Genomic DNA, 19,696 nt, shown 5'->3' with positions numbered 1-19,696 from the left:
CAAGTTTAGGAATAAAAGAGACTTGTTCTCTTTAGTTTGTTTCAGTCAATTCTGTTTTGCGTCAAACTAGCTTAGTGGTTGAGTTAGTGGAGTTGTGTCCTTGTTTCTAGTTTGCTTCAGTTATTTGCTTCTGTTGTTGTAAAACTATAAAACGCATTGAAACGTGATGAATGAAGTCAGATCATTTCAGTGCAATATTGTGTCTTCTCTGAAACTGCAATTACAATTGGTATCAGAGCAAAACACAATTTTTTAAAGTGATCAAAGTGAGAAAAGAGAGAACAGCGAAAGAAAGATGAGTGAAGACAAAACACTTACGATTCCTCATTTCGATGGTCATTACGATCATTGGAGCGAGTTAATGGAGAACCTCTTACGAGCAAAGGGGCTGTGGAGTCTAGTAGAAGATGGCGTTCCCGAGCCAGCAGCGGGAATCGAGACTACTGCAGCGCAGCAGAAGAGTCTTGAGGAGTTGAAGAAGAAGGATCATCAAGTCAAGTACTACCTGTTCCAAGCAATCGATCGGGTCGTGTTTGAGCAGATCTTGGATCGTAAAACATCCAAGATCATCTGGGAATCCATGAAGAGAAAATTTGGAGGGAACGAGAGAGTGAAGCGATCTCTTCTCCAAACTTTAAGGAGAGACTTTGAGGTTCTCGTCATGAAGAATGATGAAAACATTGATGATTACTTCAAAAGGGTGATGATTGTTTCCAACAAGATGAGAAGTAACGGGGAAGACATGCCAGATTCGAAGATCGTTGAGAAGATACTTCGAACTCTGACCGAGAGATTCACATATGTTGTCGTGTCTATTGAGGAGTCCAAGGACACAGGGAGAATGACGATCGATGAGCTGCAGAGCTCTCTGTCTGTTCACGAGAAGAAATTCAAGAAGAGCAACTATGAAGAAGAAGCTCAAGCTCTTAATGTCGGAGGAAGAGGAAGAGGATCCTATAGAGGTAGAGGGAGAGGCAGAGGACGCTCTTTCAACAAGGCAACGATTGAGTGTTACAACTGCCACAAACTGGGACATTTTTCTTATGAATGTCCAAGCGGGAACAATGGTGCACACTTTGCAGAGATCAGTGAGAAGGAAGAAGTTCTTCTTATGGCTTATGTTGAACTTCAAGGGACTAGAAGAGGAGATGTTTGGTTCATAGATTCTGGATGTTCAAACCACATGTGTGGTGAGAGAAGCATGTTCTCAAGTTTGGACACGACATTCACACACGATGTCAAACTTGGGAATAATCACAAGTTAATGGTCAATGGAAAAGGAGTGGTGAAGATAACACTCAATGGGGTAAGCTATGTGGTTAATGATGTTTATTATGTCCCTGAATTGAAGAACAATCTGCTGAGTGTTGGGCAACTTCAAGAGAAGGAGCTGGACGTATTGTTCAAAGGAGGAGCACGAAGAACTTGTAGCATCTATCATCCCTCAAGAGGAAAGATAGCAGAGTCTGTTATGAGCGCAAATCGGATGTTCGTTCTGCTAGGTGAGACATGTGATAAGGCAAGGGAGGAAAGATGCCTACAAGTTGATGTTGCAAACAAAGAAGAACTATGGCATCATCGATATGGTCATCTCAGCTACAAAGGTCTTCTCACCCTGCGTAACAAGGAGATGGTCACCGGATTACCAGACATTGGACGAGTGAAGATCACGTGTGAAGCATGTGTGAAAGGGAAACATCATCGAGTCCCTTTCCCGAAACAGAGCAAATGGAGATCAACCGAAAAACTGGAACTCATCCACTCTGATCTGTGCGGTCCAATTACTCCAACATCTAATAGCCAAAAGAGGTACTTAATAAGCTTCATCGATGATTTCTCAAGAAAAACGTGGATTTATTTTGTGGTAGAGAAATCAGAAGCTTTCCATATTTTCAAAGAGTTCAAGGCGTTTGTGGAGAAGCAATCAGGGAGCTTTATTAAGTGCCTACGAACTGACAGAGGAGGAGAGTACAACTCTAATGAGTTCAAGGAATTTTGCAAAGAACACGGGATCAAGCGACAACTCACCACTGCATACACTCCGCAACAAAACGGAGTCGCTGAGCGCAAAAACAGAACGATTATGAACATGGTGAGGGCAGTGTTATCGGAGAAGGAAGTGCCAAAGAGCTTTTGGCCAGATGCAGTACAGTGGGCGAATCATGTTCTTAATCGATCTCCTACAACGATCGTGAAAGACATGACACCGGAGGAAGCGTGGAGTGGTTGCAAGCCATCGGTTGAGCATTTTAGAGTCTTTGGCAGCATCGGATATGTTCATATTCCCGATGTCAAACGAACCAAACTTGATGACAAGAGTGTAAAGTGTGTCATGATTGGATACAGTAGCGAATCAAAGGCTTTCAAGATGTTTGATCCCATAAAGAAGAAGGCTCATGTTAGCAGAGACGTGATATTTGAAGAGGAAAAGAAATGGAAGTGGGACGATAGTTACTTGAGTGAACAAAGCATGGAGCTTGAGTGGGAGGATGAGTACGAATGTGTTGAAAATGAAAACGAAGAAGAGGAAGTAGAAGCAGAAGAATCAGAAGAAAATGGAGAACAGAGTGAGGACTCACCCTCGCCCCACTCAAGTTAACACAGAAGCTACAACCTCAACAGTTGGCAGATTAAGAAAGCCACCTGCGTGGCATGCTGATTACACCTCTGGAGAAGAATCATCTGATGCTGAAGCTGAGGCAAACATGGCGAGAATTGGATCTGAAAATCCAGTGTTCACGATGGCTTTCATGGTCATCTCAGATCCAACAACTTTCCAAGAAGCTACAAAACACTTGAGGTGGAAAGAGGCGATGGATGCAGAAATAAGTTCGATTGAGAAGAATCAAACTTGGTCACTGGTGACGCTTCCAGATGGAGCAAAGGCAATCGGGGTGAAATGGATCTACAAAACCAAATTCAACGAGCTTGGAGAAGTCGACAAATTCAAAGCCAGACTTGTCGTGAAAGGCTATGCTCAAGAATATGGGATCGACTATACGGAAGTTTTTGCACCTGTGGCTCGAATGGATACTGTAAGAATGATTATCGCAATGGCAGCTCAACGAGGTTGGGGAATTCATCAGCTGGATGTAAAATCGGCGTTCTTACATGGTGAGTTAAAGGAGGACGTTTTTGTGACACAACCTCAAGGATATGAGGCAATCGGGAAGGAGCACATGGTTTACAAATTGCACAAAGCTCTGTATGGACTAAAACAGGCGCCACGGGCCTGGTTCCATCGCATTGAAGCATACTTTATCAGAGAAGGCTTCGAGAACAGCATCAGTGAACAAACCTTGTTCATCAAGCGCAGAAAAGCGGAGGTCATCGAGAGATTTGGAATGCAGAATTTCAATTCTGTCTGCAATCCAATAGTTCCTGGCCAGAAAATTGGACGTGATGAGGCAGGCGTGAAGGTTGATGCAACTCTGTACAAGCAGATGGTGGGAAGCTTAATGTACTTAACAGCAACACGTCCTGATCTTATGTTTGTGGTGAGTCTCATCAGTCGGTTTATGGCAAATCCGACACAGTTGCACTTCGCTGCTGTAAAAAGGATCATGCGATATTTGAAAGGTACTATGGAGTATGGGATTTGGTACAAGAAAGAGGGAAGAACAGGGCTTATCGGTTACACGGATAGCGATTATGCGGGAGACATTGATGATAGCAAGAGCACTTCAGGTTATGTGTTCTTGTTGGGTGGAGGAGCTGTTGCTTGGTCATCACGAAAGCAACCCATTGTGACGTTGTCGACCACTGAGGCAGAGTACGTTGCAGCAGCAACTTGCGCTTGTCAAGCTGTTTGGATGGGAAGAGTTCTAAAGGAGATTGGATACGATCAAGGAGGAGAAATGGTGTTATTATGTGACAATACTTCTACCATCAAGTTATCTAAGAATGCTGTTTTACATGGGAGATCCAAACATATCAAGGTTCGTTATCATTTTCTAAGGGACTTGGTCAAAGAAGGAGTCATTAAGCTTGTTTACTGTAACACGGAGGAGCAGCTGGCGGATATCATGACAAAGCCGTTGAAGATGGTAACATTTCAGAGAATCCGTGAAGCTTTTGGAATGAGCATGTTGAACTGAGGTCTTGAGGGAGTTCAGTTCAGGGGAGGGATTGTTGAGTTTGTTGTGTCTCTGTTTCCGCAAGTTTAGGAATAAAAGAGACTTGTTCTCTTTAGTTTGTTTCAGTCAATTCTGTTTTGCGTCAAACTAGCTTAGTGGTTGAGTTAGTGGAGTTGTGTCCTTGTTTCTAGTTTGCTTCAGTTATTTGCTTCTGTTGTTGTAAAACTATAAAACGCATTGAAACGTGATGAATGAAGTCAGATCATTTCAGTGCAATATTGTGTCTTCTCTGAAACTGCAATTACAATTCTTATAAAAAGGAGGGACACTTTTGAGCAGATGAAACGGGTAAGATCATATTTGATGATACCTGAGATTGAGAGTGTCCACGTTGAAGCTGATAAGTCCTATTACTAGTTTCACATAAAGAACCAATGGGCTCACCATATCCGAAATTATGTGGTGGCACTGTGTATAAGTTCTGGTCCGTTTCAGTGGATGCAAATAAAGAATTTACGCTCTCTGCTTCAAATGGTGTGTTTAGTTCCTAAAGCAAATGATGATACATATTACCAACTTATTGTCTTATAAAAGATAGAAACTTTGAGCAGTTTTCCAAGGGTATTGATTAGATTAGATAGTACCTGAGATTGAGAGTGTCCACGTTGAAACTGAGCAGTCCTGTTCCTTGTTTCACATAAAGAAACATTAGGCTCGTTGTATCCAAATAGCCTAGACTGATCATCAAGATCTTGTATATCATGTGATCTAGACGATAACGACAGTTGTGGTCGCGGTGGTTGGTCCTAATGATCATCAACAGTATTAGAACGATGGAAACTTGTTGAGGACAGAAACAAAAACCAAAGGAAAGAGTGATACTTGAACTTGAGATGGTAAAGGCTCGGGACGAGCATTGATGTTCAACGGACGTGTCGTTTCTGCATCTCCTAGTAACGATGGTGTCTAACCAATATCGTGAATCGTTAAAAGAATGTGGGATCTAGTTATACGATGAATCTGAATGTAAAAGAAGGATACTTTACCTCACGTTCTCCATATAATATCTCCAGAAATTCGCCTATCTCATCATAATCATCATCCATGTTAGTCTGCAGAAACTAACCTATGAGCGAGAGAAAGACTAAAACGTGAATCTTGATCTAAATCTTGACGAGAATTCAAAAACGATCAACACAATCTCTGTTTCTGTTTCTTTTTGCAACTTTAAATGATGATGTGGTGCTTATATAGGGATAAACCATTGACTAAACCGAAATAAACCACCCCGGCCAGGTAGAGAATAGTCATTAATTATGGTTAATTATTTTATTTTTTCCAATAACCGGAAAAAATGGTAGTAAAGACTTAATTAATCCGTCAATTAAAAAACAATACATACATCATCACATTTTCTAAAATAAAAACTTAAAATTCAAAATTTAGAATGTAAAATTTCATATCTTATCAACATATAAATTCAAAAATAGATATTATAAATTGACAAAAATTTAAGTAAAAACTATAAATTAACTCTCTTCTTTTTGTTGGTAATAGGAGTGAATCCTAGACGACTACAGTAAAACCTCTATAAATTAATAATGTTGAGACCATGAAATTTTATTAATTTAGAGAGGTATTAATTTATCAATAAATTAATAATTATTAATTTATAGAGAGATTTTACTAATTTTAAAATTTCTTTAAAAATTTCTATCTAAAAATAATTTTTTTTCTTTATAAGCAATATTTTTTTAAACCAATTGCAAGTAGAGAAGCAAATATTAAGTTTAAAAAACAACACAAACTTTTTTCGAATAATAGAGTCATATTTCATTAAATTTTTTACATATAATATTTTAAATATATATCATAGTAATTCATATATGATATATAAATTTATATCATATATATATATATTAAGTTAAATATACATATATATATATATATATTGATAAGTTTATATAATTATTAATTTATAATATAGATGAGACCATATGTTTACATGGGATTTTTAAAAAAATTATTATCTTATTAATTTATCGATTTATGTCATATTTTACACTGGTCCCAACTCGGAACCGGAAGAATTTATTAATTTAGAGAGGTTATTAATTTATAGAGTATTAATTTATAGAGGTTTTACTGTAGTTCCAAAATTTATAAAATTTAAGTTTTCTTGCCATTCAAGGCATTAAAAGTGGCAAAGCTGATTCACGCTGAGGGGATTCGTTCTCTGGTTTGGACCAACATAACAAACTTCTGCAATAGAGCCAAACCACTCAGCGACAAATATTTTGTTTATACTACCTTTACTTAAGCAAATTTTTCTATACGATATTTATATAAATTGTAACAATGTAATATTTGTTAATAAACGGATAACATGGTGGCAAATATAAATACACAAGAGAGTACCCTAAAAAACAACACATTTTCTCATATACAACAAAAGAAAGTAAACACAAACAAGATTCCCTCCGCAAACAAATCTCTCTCCACTTAAAAGAAACACTTAGAACAAATGAAGAATCATAGCAACCATGAATCCAAATCCCAAAACAAGTGTTTTCGCGGCAGAAGAGGAGTCAGCCGGAGGAGAACCTGCACCAGCAAGATCGGCCGTTGTATCGGTAGTACTAGAAGGGAACGTCCCGACGGTTTTGGTGGATGTGCTGCTAGAGCTACCTGGTGAGCCTGGGAACAACGGCAGAGAAGTCCCCGCTGGAGTAGCCGGAGATAGTGCCGGAGAAAGTGGTGGAATGAGAGGCAGAGAGGAGGAAGGAAGTGGAGTAGAAGGAGATGGAGAGAGAATGGGGACAGGGTTAAGAGGTAAAAGAGGCTGAATAGGTAGAACAGAAGAAGGCGAAGGCGCGTTTAGAGATGGGACGGTGTTTGGAAGCGGTGCGGTTGGTGCTGTGGTTGCAGTTGGAACAACGTTTACTTCAAGTTTCATCCCTTGGATACAGTGTCCCGGCATTCCACAAATGAAGTACCTAAACAAAACCGGTCAAGAATTTATATTTCTAAATATATTGCCAAGTATATAAATCATCATTTGGTCTTTGATTTGCATGTGAAAGTATTTACCTTTTTCCAGGAGTAATAAGAGGAACCAAGGAGTTTCCATTAGCAAACGTTATAAGCGGTTTAACCGCTTGACAGCTATCAAATTCGGGTTTTGTGACTTCAACGACGTCGTGGAATGCAGCAGGGTAGGAGAAAACTGTTTCAAGCAAAAACAGAGTTTTGGTTTTTAGTCTTTTTTTTTTTATGTTGAATCAAAGTTTAAGATAGAGATGTGATATTACTTACCAAGATTGTCTCCGACAGCAAATGTTTGTCCTGCAGCCCAAGTTCGAAGACTAGCTCCTACAGTCCAACCACTAGGACCACCAATGGTGTGGTCAGTAGCTACTGCTAAACCCAGGAGTGTAGTGGTTACTACCGAGATTATGATCAGCATGTCTCTAGATGCCATTCTAATCTTCTTCTCTTCTTTTTCTTTTTGGGGGAAAATCAACAAGAGATTGAAAGATAGATAAAGAGATGATGATGTTTTGTGCTTCACATTTGGTGTCAAATGTGTGTATATATAATGGTTAGAGGATAAATTATTGAGAAGAATCTTTTATGATAAGAGTTGGTAAATAATAAACTTGCGTTTGTATCTGTTGAGAGTTAGTATGTTGGATCAAGTAAGCTATTCTTTTCTTTTTTGGTTTTACCTAATCCACTTGAAACCAGACAACGTTCATGTTGCTACACTTGTCCAAAACCAGTTTAGTTGCACCTAAAGCAAGTTTCTTTAATGCTTTATAAGTTTTATCTTTTACAAGAACAGGTAAAGATAATATTAATCCAAGAGAAATTACACAATTACACATCTTCCTGTACATTATAGAGCCAGTGTAGTCTCTCTCTCTCTCTGTAATGGAAGTTACAAGTTACAGTATAAGTAACAGAGTACTTTGTATGTGTTGTTATTCAAAACTTTCCAGAACTTAGCACAAAACAACAAGAACGTTGAGATTTTTATACACCGGGGCTGTGACTGTGAGCGAGTAATTTCTCATGTTCGCTGTCGATATCGTTTTGGAGTGAAAGAGGATTAGATTGATGAGAAGTATGCTTGGGATTGTTGATTTTGTACCATACATTCTCTATACGGAAAAACGCCCACTGGAATCGCCTGTAAATCTCCAAGGCAGTGATGATGAAGACCGTGATGTAGTTGTTACGGAGATGAGCAGATAACTTATACGTCCATGTCCACCTTAGTACCAGATTGCTTCCGATTACCCAAACATGTACCTGCAAAACCGCATATCCAATTCAGACGCATTTAGCTAGTTACTTATCGATCAGGCCATGTGGTTGGAAGCTTTAATGAAAAGAATAAAACTATATATTACCCAACGGCGTCCATACAGTAGATGGGAGAAAAGATTTGGTCTGCTGAATTTGAAAATCCGAGTGAAGACACTACAAGCAAAAAAGAGGTAAGAAATCTAACTCTGACAGTGTATATAAGATTAAATTCACTATACCTTAGATCCCAATCGCGTAATATATCCCAAAAGAAGGAAAAGAAAGTGTTAGCTAGACCAGCGAGGATCCATGCCGGCTGAATGGAGTACGTCCATGTATCTGGATCGATATAATACTTGAGGGCTGAAAGAAAGATGACAGGCACCGCGGTTAAATATTTCCCAGCTGAAAAAAAAAAGACAGGGGAGAGATATTAGAAATCTTGCGAAAGCCAAACACAAAAGAACCGGTTTTTGTTACAAAAGGAAATGTCTCGGATTTGGGTTATTACCATTATAGATGTTTGCAATGTCCTTGCTATCTTTATACTGACGAATGCATTGGAACAGCCGGAAAAGATAAGGTAGAACAAGAACCAAGGGAATTGCAGCAGAATGACTCCCGCAAACCGAATCGGCTTCAAACCATGCAACAGTAGCCACCTACAACGAATTCATCAGATTCACTGAGCATGTGTAATGATACCTCAGCAATAAAGAAGAAGAAAACTTACTGACCTGTCGATGGACCATACGACATACTGAACGTTCTAAATCTGATAAAACCTGCAAAATATATTTGTTGTTGTTCAACAATTGCATTCCACATATATAGAGGAAAGGTAAAAAATTGTGTTACCTTTGACATTGAAGTCAGGATATCAGCTAGGAAGAAGTCCGAAAAAGTCACTGCCTGTTTGTACCAAAGGATAGTTAGATGATGTAAGTGCATCTTCAACCGAAAAAAAAAATTGTATTCCTTTACCTGCACCGGGAAGAGTATTCGCCAAAAAGTCCAAAGCAAATAGTAGCGAGACGGCATGTAGAAGATATCGAAAGGGATGATCAGAATAATCACAGCTGAGAAATACAAAGCCACCTGGAAACATCCGAAAAGGTCACTCTATGAAAAATTGAATCAAAATCTCTTTGAAACAACTTTAAGAGAAGATGCATCTATTACACTGGTTGAGATGCAGCCAATTTTACATCTCCGTGCGAGTATAGATATAGATAGGCAGTCATGCTAGTCAATATAATTGTTGTCATCCACCTGGCACACTGTGACACCGGTTACATAGATGTAATCGAACGGAAAATATATACAAATGATCTAACTAAGAGTTATCTACCTTCCATATCTCTTTGTGACTAAGATGATCTGGTCCTAGATAAAAGATAGCTGCATAATCAACTCCAGACCGAGAAAAAACCCACAAATTAACACCCCAGAGCCAGACCATGAGTGTCTGAACAAAATAGCACACATCAGGAAACACACTTGAAGGATTTGACTAACTAATTTGAGAGGAAAAGTAACTTACAATGAGAAGGAGAGGGTTATAATACAGAAATGTCTCATAGAAGAACAGTTCTCTTGTGTCTACTCCCATTTTCATTACAGATTCAAATCCAATCTGCAAGTTTTTAACATTATTGTATATTGCCAAGACTGAAAACTCAAACGATGGCTTAAACTCAAAAGCTAAGATCATTGTTTGCAAGAATAAGAGTTCAAAATCCAACCTTTCCACAAACATAAAGACCACCAATATACAGAGCAACCTGGAGAATCAAGATTAAAACGAGAAATTTGATGATATGATACAATCAGCGAGAACCTATGAGTGCATCATTAGACATGCTAAAAAATCTAATAAGTTTGAATAAATGAACAAAACCTTGAGACTTCGAAGGAATATAGGAGTTTGCAATTTAGCATATGTACTCAGAAGCATACTTGCGGTCTTCAAGTCATTATCTCCTAAACCATCCATTAAAAATGTAATCAAAATCACTAAGCAGAAACTGATTTTTTTGGTACAAAAAAAAGAAAAGAGAAAAAGCTAACCAAGATTAGTGACGATGTGTCTACTTCCAGATTTGCGCAAGTGAGGACTATTCACAGGCATAGACAAGACACCCCCAAACATAGATGCCAAAGACAAAACTTTTCTCTGTCTCGTTTTGTTCTGAAACCAATCGCCAGCAGCTAAGACCTAACTCTTACGAAATTCAACTAAACTATAAAAACCACGAAAGTGAAAGACTTTCCAACGAAGAAGACAAATGGGTACCTTCCAAAACAGGAAACTTTCGTCGATTGCTTACTCTGGATTCTGAAAGAAGAAGTCACGCTGCTCTTAACATGAAGACAAATCAAACCCTTTCCAAAACAGGAAACTTTTTTCACCAATTCCTTCCTACTCTGAAAGAGGCGTCCCACTGCTCAACACGAACAATCGCATCGAGATAATGTTAAACCCAATCGGTACCAAAGAAAATAAAATCTAGCAAACCCATCAAAAGATTCAATCTGAATCACAAAAAAGTCGATGGCTTTAAAGCGGCTGAGAGAGATAAATTAAAACCCTCTCTTTTGTATTTTAGCGGAAAAAATAATAATAAAAATTCGCATTAAGAAAAAAAAAGCTCTTTAATTTTTCTTCGAAACGTCAAAATGTACATACATTTGCATTGAGTTCCTAAGAAATAAACACAATTCACAAGACAGCAAATCAAAATTACGTTGTAAGAATTAAGGAAGAAGTCTTTGAAGGCAAACCCAGAAAAGGAACAATCGATAAAAGTCCACCGTTCTTATTGGATATCTCTCAAGAGATACGATTTAGGGGTTGGAGAAAGAAAAAAAGAAACGTTGTGATGATTATTAGCAAAAACCAATAATCAATGAGAGCGATAGGGAGAGAGAGATACAAATAATCTAACGAGTTTTTTTGTTAAACAAGAAAAAAGAATGTTTTAGTTTTGGTCAACGGCTTATGCAAGTTATTGACTTTAGCAACTCTTTTACGTGTTATCAAGCTAAAATCTCCTTATTTATTATTAGATTTTGTTTATATAAAAGTACAAATATTACTTTATTTTTTTTTATCCAGAAATTGAAGAATATGATTTAATTTAATTTTGTCAAATATTTTACATAATAAGTAGTACTAGAAATTGCATCAACTTTATAAATAAAAAATTTACATAAGCCTTCACATTTCAAAATGTTCTAACCATTTTTCACTTAATTAGTTCATGCTTTTTTTTGTGGGTTTTTCAAATTTAGATTTAAAAAAAAAAAAATCATCATCACACTATCATCTTGGATGACAATCTTCTGTTTTTTGTGTGTATATTATAATTCATTCCCTTGTTTACTCTTTATAGTGAGCAATGATTGATTATTCTAAGTTAACTATTTTTATTTGCTTTGTGTTCTTTTCTTTATAGCGAATTTTCAAAATCGGATTTCCATGAGTATGTTACTCTTTTCTTTGTCACGCGAGTTATAAAGCAAAATATCTCTCAACTAAATTGCTAAGAAATGAAATGAAATCGAAGTATTTTAAATTTGCAATATATCCTACTATGCATGATTGATGGATTTTGTTAGTAAAAACCAATATATCGATACTGTCCATGGAATTGATTATTTATCAAGGACACAATGAGGTGTCTCAGGAGCATAAAGTTTTGACATTAGTAACTGGAGAACCTTCATGGAGACTGATCGAATGTTGCATACCCCATTCTCCTTGATATAGTGAGATATGCATTAATGGTGTTATCCTAATATTGGTATTATGCGAATAATAAGATTGTCAACCTATAAGGCAAAAGAAAAATCTAGTATCACATGGATATTTATTGGTTATAAGATAATTCATTCGGGAGATTACAAAACAAGGAATAGAATTTATAGAAACGTGACTAAACAAAAATACAAAAAAAAAAAAAAAAAAACAATTGGGCAAGAAAATCATGGCCACGTTTTGTTGATAACATACGAACGCGCCAGAAAATTAGCAAATTTAGTTTCACTGAAAAAAATATAGAAAACAAAGAAAATTGTGTTTGATCATAATGATTCCTGTAAAGGATTTTTGTAGTTCCGTCAAGCGCAAGGTACCATGACAAGCGTATTAGGAGTGATGAACCCTAATCTGATCAACGGAAGAAATCTCCACAAAGGATCTTTAATTTTTGTTAAAGTTGAAGAAATAAAAAAACGAGGCCAATGGAGATTCTCAATCAAGGAGAAATCTTTAAGAACGCCTCAAGCCACTGCTTCTTCTACAACAGAACCAAAGGTTAGTGACAACAATCTTTGAGCCATTTTCTAGTTAACTCTCTGGTTTTGTTTTTGAATCCTTAATCTTGAAAACACAGACGACAGAGTTCAATACGACGACGTATGAAAACAAAATGTTGACCAACTATGTTCCTGTCTACGTCATGCTTCAGCTTGGAGTCATCACGAACGATAACGTTCTTGAAAACGAAGAGAATCTCAAGAGACAGCTCAAGAAACTGAAACAGAGTCAAGTAGATGGAGTGATGGTTGATGTTTGGTGGGGAATCGTTGAATCAAAAGGTCCAAAGCAATATCAATGGAGTGCTTATAGAAACTTGTTTGCGATCGTACAAAGCTTTGGACTAAAATTACAAGCTATAATGTCGTTTCATAGATGTGGAGGCAACATAGGAGACGATGTTAACATCCCGATACCGAAATGGGTGCTCGAAATCGGGGATTCGAATCCCGATATCTTCTATACGAACAAGAGTGGTAATAGAAACAAAGAGTGTTTGTCTCTCTCTGTAGATAACTTGTCTCTTTTCAGAGGAAGAACAGCTGTTGAGGTATCAAAAACTCTTGAATTTAGAACCCTAGGAAAAACTGCTTTTGTGTATTTATATAATCTTTGCTCTGTTTCTAGATGTACAGAGACTACATGAAGAGCTTTAGAGAGAACATGGAAGATTTCATTAACTCTGGAGTTATAATAGACATTGAAGTAGGGCTTGGTCCTGCTGGAGAGCTTAGGTATCCTTCTTACAGCGAGACTCAAGGATGGGTTTTTCCAGGAATTGGGGAATTTCAAGTAAGAAAAAGAAAATATGACTCTTAATTTCTTTAGGGTTTGAAAAAAAAACAGAGCCTTATAAGTTTATTTTGTATGATTATTTCAATCTCACAGTGTTATGACAAGTATCTAAGATCAGACTATGAAGAAGAAGTTAGAAGGATCGGACATCCAGAGTGGAAACTTCCGGAAAATGCAGGTGAATACAACAATGTTCCAGAAGAGACCGAGTTTTTCGAGTACTCGAATGGGACTTACCTTAAGGAAGAAGGAAAGTTCTTCTTGTCATGGTACTCCAGAAAGTTACGTCTCCATGGTGATCAGATTCTTGATGAAGCTAATAAAGTGTTTCTTGGGTGTAAACTCAAGATAGCAGCAAAAGTAAATCAACTATTGTATCATTTTCTTTTGTAATGCATTCTAAACATGATTTAGATTTAGGGTTTTCTTAATTTTTTCTCAATTTTTCAGGTCTCTGGAATCCATTGGTGGTACAAAACTGAAAGTCATGCTGCAGAACTTACCGCAGGTTATTACAATCTCAAAACCAGAGATGGGTATCGTGCGATTGCGAGAATGATGGGTAGACATCATGCCATCTTAAATTTCACTTGTCTAGAGATGAAGAACACAGAGCAGCCAGCAAAAGCTAAGAGTGGACCACAAGAACTTGTTCAGCAAGTAAGCAAGTTGGATCTGTAAATACAACACTTCTTGGTATATATGTTACTTAAATTGATTTTGGTAATGGTTTAATTTGAAGGTTTTGAGCTCTGGATGGAGAGAAGGGATTGAAGTTGCGGGCGAAAACGCCCTTCCGAGATTCGATAGAAATGGATATAACCAGATAATACTAAACGCAAGGCCTAATGGGATTAACCAAGATGGTAAACCGAGGATGTTTGGGTTCACATATCTCAGGCTATCTGATAAACTTCTCCGCGAACCGAATTTCTCAAGGTTTAAAATGTTCTTGAAACGAATGCATGCCAACCAAGTGAGGAATCTAAAGGCCTCTTTGAGTCTTTGCTTCAAGACTCATTTCACATTTTCTTAAACTTATGTTTGTTTTATGTTTCAGGAGTATTGTTCAGAGCCTGAAAGGTATAATCACGAGCTGTTTCCTTTGGAAAGATCGAGAAACGATGAATCATTGGAGAAGTTTATGGAAGAAACAGAACCAGTTGATCCATTTCCATGGCTGGAAGAGACAGATATGAGTATTAGACCGTTTGAGAGTATACTGTCTCTATTGCAAAGCACATTCTTGAGGAAGAAGTCCTAGACAGATGCTTAGGACAAATCTATAGACTTGCAATATTTCTGAAATAAAAATGTAAATTTGAGATAAATATATAAAAGTAAATAATTCATCCTAATAATGTAATTTTGAAGCATCAGTTTGTTATAACAGGATATGACAACTGTAGACATTTTGAACAACAAAAATCAGTTTTCTACAAAATCCTGTTTTGGTCGGATTTTAAGGCTATAGCTTCTTCCGATAGTGTAGAAAAGGTTTGTGTAATTTTAAGGCTTTGTATTATTTTCATTCTCTTGCATTTTTAAATAGAAGATCTTTTGTCAAAAAAATATATCAAAATCTCTACTGCATTTGATACTATTTGTATCAAAATTATTCTATTTTTCTAGAAATCAGTTTTGAAAAAAAAAATCCCGTGACAAGGATTCACAATCTCACATAGGTGTGTGTGTGAAACAGAACGAGAGTATTGAATTAATTTCAAGAATCGAAGCAAAGACAAGATTCCACCAAACGTCATTATCACTAGTGCATTTTAACCCCACATGCGACAACAGAGCGTGACATAAAAGCTTTTCCATTGTTTTTCTCAAAATGACACGGCTTTTCAAATTACAAAAGTGACTTCGAAATAAGTGAAACGATTCGGAAAAAGAAATAAATTGAAACTAGGTTATAGTATGATTATACATAAATATTGTCAAGGACAAGGACCTACCTGTTCCATCATTAACCGTGACACTTTGTCACTTAGCTTCATCTTTGGCCGCAGTGGCAGAAACGTAATAAGCAACACAGAAGAGGGCATGAAGAAAACACAAAATCCCTCCAATGGAGAGAAAGTGGTGATGTGTGAATCCACAAGAGGATCTTGACTTACTGTTCGACATCGTCCCGATCACTATACTCCCGAATCCAACGGCGAATACGATCCTGTGATTACACCATCCACCACATGTCATTTTACTTGGACCAAACAATTAATTATTAATGCCAAAGAAGATTTGTATTAACGTACCAAGTGAGGACGAGACAAGCCATGGAGATTTGTCTAGTGGAAGAAGATCTTTGAAACTCGTCTTGAGAGCAAATACAAAGACAGCCTCCGACCAAGTTTAGTAGGACATGAGCCATTACCAATATCGCGGCTGCACCTAGACCGAGCCTGAACGCGTCCTGGCTCGGCTCTCTGCACTCAAATAACCAAAGCCTCATGTGCTTCACCTATATTCACATATGTAACAACACCGTTTTTAGAAAATGTGCATCGGAATAGGAACTCAATTTAATTAAATTTATCTCTTCTTTTTCTTTTTCTTTTTTTGAAAATTTCTATTATTTGGGGTACTTACTAATGTTTCTTAAAAAGAAAACTGTTTTTACACATAATATAAAAAATATCTGCAGAAAAATTATAAGTTTGTAACGGTACTATATGCTTATTATCATGGATTGGGGAAAACTTTTTTAAAATCTGATAGACAACATGTATATACGTAGCATACCTGGTTTTGGGCGACTTCAGCTTGGATTCCGAGGATTGCAGCAGCTACATCTAAGCCCACAATGACTAAACAAACAAGAATACCTCCTATCTTTGTCATTTTAAAATCTCTTCACTAACTATAGGATTAAGTTTTGTAGGAGATACTTTGAGAACAAACAACTTTGAAAGTGTGAAATAGAAAAGGAGAAGCTTCTTTCTGAGGGAGAGAATGTTAGTTGAAGAGGGGATGAGAATGGGTAGTGAAAAGTCTAATGAGTAATGATATCTTATGACAAAATCGGTTCATATATAAAGAGTAGTAATTGTTATGAGTGTGTGGAAGAAAAAGAGAGAGAAAGAGATAGAAGAACAAAAAAGTAGAAAATGAGAGAAAAAGATACTATATCTCTTGTTAGATATTTTTGTATCTTTTAGTTTTTTTTTTTTTTTTTTGGCTCCATGCCTTTTTGTTAAAACTTAAAAGTAGTAAATAAGACCTATAACGTTTTACAAGTAACTAGATTATGATATATAATCACATTAGATAACTAACCAGATCCTATAAAAAAAATTAAGAAAATAAAACAATAGTTTTGATGAAAATAAAAATATATAGCGTAAATATTATTTTTAACTATACCATTTTACTTTAAACTGATTTTTAAATTATCCAAGTTTACCTAAAAGTTTTTTTTTTTAAACGACGCAAAGTAAATAAATATGATGTGAAAATGATCAAAATAACAATTGGATCAAAGACGTTATTGTCTCTCATGACATATCACTTACTATATGCTAATTTAAAATTGAGAATCGAAAAAGATAATTAACTGTATTAATATTTCAACTAACTATCTTGTAGATATATTGCTTTAGTTTATCTGAATTTACTAGTTTTCTTTATTGAATGAAAATTTACTAGTTTTCAAAATGGATTTAATTTCATACTTTATCTATGTTTTTGATGAATTCATTTTACTTAACGTATATCCAAAATTTATTATTTTATAATCTTTACCGAAAAAAGTCATCAAATGTTTACCGAAAGCAAATCTTTAATTTCGCTTAGCGTTACTGATTTTAGTGAAACGACATAAAGCTATATTTTTGTTTACATTTAATACGATTATTTGCTACATAAGTATGCTTTAGCAAAGAAAGCAAAGACATAAAGCTATTCTTTAACAAAAAGGACATAAAGCTATTACAATTTGATATTGATGTAGTAGAAACTCGAAAAAATAGAGGATTGTGTAAAACAATTGAAATGAATAGTATGGGAATGGTTATTTTGAGCAACATTAATCAAAGTTGAAAAAAATATATATTATAGGAATATAAATAATTTATAAAATAAAAATAGAAGAAACAGGGAAGGATTAGCTGGGATATGCATGTGGTACTTTGGCACCAAAGCCAATAAAGCTTCTTTTTGTCCATATGGAATGGCGAATTTGCTTTAGATAAAACTTATCGATTTGTTGTTAATTAACATTTCTGCAAGTCAATAATAATAAAATACTCGTTTTTGTAGTTTCTTTTTATTTATTTGTTTGGTTTGGGTAAACATGGTTGGATTCTTTGTGTTGGGGAGAAAGAAAAGTAGGGCATAATACAACCCAACCAAGCATGGCCAATGTCTTAACTTCTCTGTTAAAGAATCAAAATTTATGTTCCTTAATTCCATAGACCATAGTAATTAGAGTCAATTAGCTGTATGCTAATTATTTGAGAAATTATTTGAGAAATTAACATGGTTGTTAATTATTTGAGAAATAATTAGCTTGTACATACACAACTTTTATTCTTTGCAAAATAAGAGAGAGAAATCTTTGGTTTTGAAAAAATCGGACGAATTTACCCCTGGAATAAGACACATGTGTATTTCCCGATATATCACTATATATCATGATATATAATCAAAAAGAGAATGGTTAGAAAAACCAGAAACTGATGTTGGATCATAAAAAACCAATCAATCTCTATGACGACTCTGCAAAGAATCCTCCAAATCAAGATCAACACCAACACGATTCAAGACATTATCTTCCACTTATTCTCAAGTTCCTTAAACCTCTCAACATCAAACTTATGACTCTTAAGCAACTTCCTCTGCCTAGAAAGAAACAACCTTTTCATGAAATCTTGATACGTTGGGTCTCTTGAAGTCATCAAAAAATAAGCATAACCCACAATAATCCCAGTAGTTGTAGTGAAAAACGTTATTTGTTCTTAGCGTTGTCGGTTGACGGTGTCTCAAATCATCTCTAACAGAAGCTCAATAATAACGAACGACATCCAAACATACGACGTTTCTATATCGAAATTTTTTTAAGGTTTATTGAGTTCATTTTAATCAGAAAAATGCGACGAGTTTAATGAATTCAAATACCATAATTTTAGATGCAATCAGTTTCACAATTAAGAAGAATCATTTGTTTGGGGTTATCATAAAATAAAGAAAAAAAAAGAAAAAAATAAATAATAAAAGTAAAGAGAAACAAAGAATGAAAGAAGAAAGAATGAAGTGTTTGATTTTAGGGGTATTTTAGTCTTTTTATCATGTTTTCAGTTGATCATTTATTTACAGGTTTGCCACTTCTCTATTAACTTAAATACTTCTCAGTCTTAGGGTATGTAGTGTAATTACTCTAGTAATTATGCAGAGAATATATTACTTATAACAACATTATATGACAAAATGGGAAAACTTTAGTACTAAACAATATATAGTTATAAAAACAAAAACAAAAGTTTCGAAACTCACAAAATCGATGATGTCTAAAGATGTAGGGCATGTATACAAAAATAGTCGCGATAAATAACTATCAAACAGTTCATGATTAAAGACGTTTAGCGTCTCGTTCAGACGTTCACTAATCACCACTATACATCTGTTGTTGGGTTTGACAAAACATCCAAGATGGGCCTTCATTGAGCCAGACAAAATTGACATAAAGAAAAAGAAGAATTAAGTGGCCCACTCCATGCATTTATATATCTCTACGTGAGATAAGAGAAAGTGGAGGTAGGTGTGAGACAAGACAAAAAAAAAGGGTTCTAGAGAAAGAGAAAAAACGTTAGAGTTCTCAAGAAGCTTTCTCCATGTTGTTCTTTTAATTTGTGTCTTTGATCTTGTTCTTACTGAGCTTGTACCTGAAACCAAAAAGACAACATCACAAGTTAAGTGGTGTTTGTAATCTCTTTTGATATAGTGAAGCTTTGGAAGCAAGAGTCCTTCCCCGAGACGTAGCGGTTAGGCCGTGAACTCGGTTATCAAATTCTTGTGTTTGTTCCTTTTACAAGCTACTCTTCTTCTCAGTTTTCTCTACAACATCATTGTGGTTTTATTCAAACTAATAAGTGCAATAATTAAAACTAATTTTTTAAATCACGGTTTAGTAATGGTTGTGACATTAAACCAAACTATATTTTTTTTGGTTTGAATGTTAAACCGAAAACTA

General features: G+C 35.8%; 5 protein-coding genes across 11 annotated transcripts; 1 reads left to right on the top strand and 4 right to left on the bottom strand.

Moving 5' to 3' along the window:
• Positions 1-4,386: 4,386 nt before the first annotated feature.
• LOC9315450 lies at positions 4,387-5,182 on the bottom strand. The gene is made up of 4 exons (XM_002879337.2): positions 5,123-5,182; positions 4,959-5,042; positions 4,721-4,882; positions 4,387-4,623 (listed from the first exon to the last, which is right to left on the bottom strand). Exons 1-4 carry the CDS (start codon positions 5,180-5,182, stop codon positions 4,387-4,389), a joined length of 543 nt encoding a protein of 180 aa, XP_002879383.1.
• A 1,240-nt stretch (positions 5,183-6,422) lies between these two features.
• Positions 6,423-7,725, bottom strand: LOC9315449 (uclacyanin 1). The gene is made up of 3 exons (XM_002879336.2): positions 7,392-7,725; positions 7,167-7,302; positions 6,423-7,072 (listed from the first exon to the last, which is right to left on the bottom strand). The coding sequence occupies exons 1-3, from the start codon at positions 7,555-7,557 to the stop codon at positions 6,592-6,594; spliced, it is 783 nt and encodes a 260-aa protein (XP_002879382.1). The 5' UTR covers positions 7,558-7,725; the 3' UTR covers positions 6,423-6,591.
• A 138-nt stretch (positions 7,726-7,863) lies between these two features.
• On the bottom strand, positions 7,864-11,254 carry LOC9317287 (SPX and EXS domain-containing protein 3). 5 transcript variants are annotated; one of them, XM_021029368.1, is made up of 15 exons: positions 11,135-11,254; positions 10,684-10,831; positions 10,458-10,578; positions 10,288-10,370; positions 10,133-10,171; positions 9,931-10,023; positions 9,739-9,855; positions 9,572-9,667; positions 9,372-9,485; positions 9,246-9,299; positions 9,125-9,172; positions 8,899-9,049; positions 8,627-8,792; positions 8,492-8,561; positions 7,864-8,390 (listed from the first exon to the last, which is right to left on the bottom strand). In XM_021029368.1, exons 3-15 carry the CDS (start codon positions 10,537-10,539, stop codon positions 8,112-8,114), a joined length of 1,392 nt encoding a protein of 463 aa, XP_020885027.1. In that variant the 5' UTR covers positions 10,540-10,578; positions 10,684-10,831; positions 11,135-11,254; the 3' UTR covers positions 7,864-8,111. The 5 variants fall into 5 exon arrangements, with proteins under 5 accessions (XP_020885027.1, XP_020885030.1, XP_020885031.1 ...); XM_021029371.1 differs by lacking the exon at positions 11,135-11,254 and having other exon boundaries at positions 10,458-10,611; positions 10,684-10,955; XM_021029372.1 differs by lacking the exon at positions 11,135-11,254 and having other exon boundaries at positions 10,458-10,611; positions 10,718-10,955.
• A 1,166-nt stretch (positions 11,255-12,420) lies between these two features.
• On the top strand, positions 12,421-14,931 carry LOC9315448 (beta-amylase 6). 3 transcript variants are annotated; one of them, XM_021028728.1, is made up of 7 exons: positions 12,421-12,705; positions 12,785-13,258; positions 13,336-13,500; positions 13,597-13,863; positions 13,954-14,163; positions 14,246-14,442; positions 14,564-14,931. In XM_021028728.1, the coding sequence occupies exons 1-7, from the start codon at positions 12,526-12,528 to the stop codon at positions 14,700-14,702; spliced, it is 1,632 nt and encodes a 543-aa protein (XP_020884387.1). In that variant the 5' UTR covers positions 12,421-12,525; the 3' UTR covers positions 14,703-14,931. The 3 variants fall into 3 exon arrangements, with proteins under 3 accessions (XP_020884387.1, XP_020884386.1, XP_020884384.1); XM_021028727.1 differs by having other exon boundaries at positions 12,422-12,705; positions 12,860-13,258; positions 14,246-14,479; XM_021028725.1 differs by having other exon boundaries at positions 12,422-12,705; positions 14,246-14,479.
• A 317-nt stretch (positions 14,932-15,248) lies between these two features.
• On the bottom strand, positions 15,249-16,601 carry LOC9315447. The gene is made up of 3 exons (XM_021028729.1): positions 16,252-16,601; positions 15,765-15,970; positions 15,249-15,679 (listed from the first exon to the last, which is right to left on the bottom strand). The coding sequence occupies exons 1-3, from the start codon at positions 16,348-16,350 to the stop codon at positions 15,493-15,495; spliced, it is 492 nt and encodes a 163-aa protein (XP_020884388.1). The 5' UTR covers positions 16,351-16,601; the 3' UTR covers positions 15,249-15,492.
• Positions 16,602-19,696: the final 3,095 nt, after the last annotated feature.

The sequence above is a fragment of the Arabidopsis lyrata genome (assembly GCF_000004255.2).
Source record: "Arabidopsis lyrata subsp. lyrata unplaced genomic scaffold ARALYscaffold_4, whole genome shotgun sequence".
Classification (NCBI taxonomy): domain Eukaryota; kingdom Viridiplantae; phylum Streptophyta; class Magnoliopsida; order Brassicales; family Brassicaceae; genus Arabidopsis; species Arabidopsis lyrata.
Note: the sequence above shows the minus strand (reverse complement) of the source record. Positions and strands in the feature narration are given on the sequence as shown.

What these genes read in the sequence shown, in the direction of transcription:
- LOC9315450 (XM_002879337.2), bottom strand. Translation starts at nt 5,182, where the DNA reads ATGGATGATGATTATGATGAGATAGGCGAATTTCTGGAGATATTATAT. An exon ending in TATTATATGGAGAACGTGAG is followed by an intron (nt 5,043 to 5,122) that starts GTAAAGTATCCT and finishes GATATTGGTTAG; the next exon opens with ACACCATCGTTACTAGGAGA. An exon ending in GTGGACACTCTCAATCTCAG is followed by an intron (nt 4,624 to 4,720) that starts GTACTATCTAAT and finishes CATTTGCTTTAG; the next exon opens with GAACTAAACACACCATTTGA.
- LOC9315449 (XM_002879336.2), bottom strand. Translation starts at nt 7,557, where the DNA reads ATGGCATCTAGAGACATGCTGATCATAATCTCGGTAGTAACCACTACA. An exon ending in TGCTGTCGGAGACAATCTTG is followed by an intron (nt 7,303 to 7,391) that starts GTAAGTAATATC and finishes TGCTTGAAACAG; the next exon opens with TTTTCTCCTACCCTGCTGCA. An exon ending in CTTATTACTCCTGGAAAAAG is followed by an intron (nt 7,073 to 7,166) that starts GTAAATACTTTC and finishes GGTTTTGTTTAG; the next exon opens with GTACTTCATTTGTGGAATGC.
- LOC9317287 (XM_021029368.1), bottom strand. Translation starts at nt 10,539, where the DNA reads ATGTTTGGGGGTGTCTTGTCTATGCCTGTGAATAGTCCTCACTTGCGC. An exon ending in GTCTTTATGTTTGTGGAAAG is followed by an intron (nt 10,024 to 10,132) that starts GTTGGATTTTGA and finishes AAAAACTTGCAG; the next exon opens with ATTGGATTTGAATCTGTAAT. An exon ending in GTCACAAAGAGATATGGAAG is followed by an intron (nt 9,668 to 9,738) that starts GTAGATAACTCT and finishes CCGGTGTCACAG; the next exon opens with TGTGCCAGGTGGATGACAAC.
- LOC9315448 (XM_021028725.1), top strand. Translation starts at nt 12,526, where the DNA reads ATGACAAGCGTATTAGGAGTGATGAACCCTAATCTGATCAACGGAAGA. An exon ending in GAGGAAGAACAGCTGTTGAG is followed by an intron (nt 13,259 to 13,335) that starts GTATCAAAAACT and finishes CTCTGTTTCTAG; the next exon opens with ATGTACAGAGACTACATGAA. An exon ending in CAGGAATTGGGGAATTTCAA is followed by an intron (nt 13,501 to 13,596) that starts GTAAGAAAAAGA and finishes TCAATCTCACAG; the next exon opens with TGTTATGACAAGTATCTAAG.
- LOC9315447 (XM_021028729.1), bottom strand. Translation starts at nt 16,350, where the DNA reads ATGACAAAGATAGGAGGTATTCTTGTTTGTTTAGTCATTGTGGGCTTA. An exon ending in CTGAAGTCGCCCAAAACCAG is followed by an intron (nt 15,971 to 16,251) that starts GTATGCTACGTA and finishes ATGTGAATATAG; the next exon opens with GTGAAGCACATGAGGCTTTG. An exon ending in GCTTGTCTCGTCCTCACTTG is followed by an intron (nt 15,680 to 15,764) that starts GTACGTTAATAC and finishes GTGTAATCACAG; the next exon opens with GATCGTATTCGCCGTTGGAT.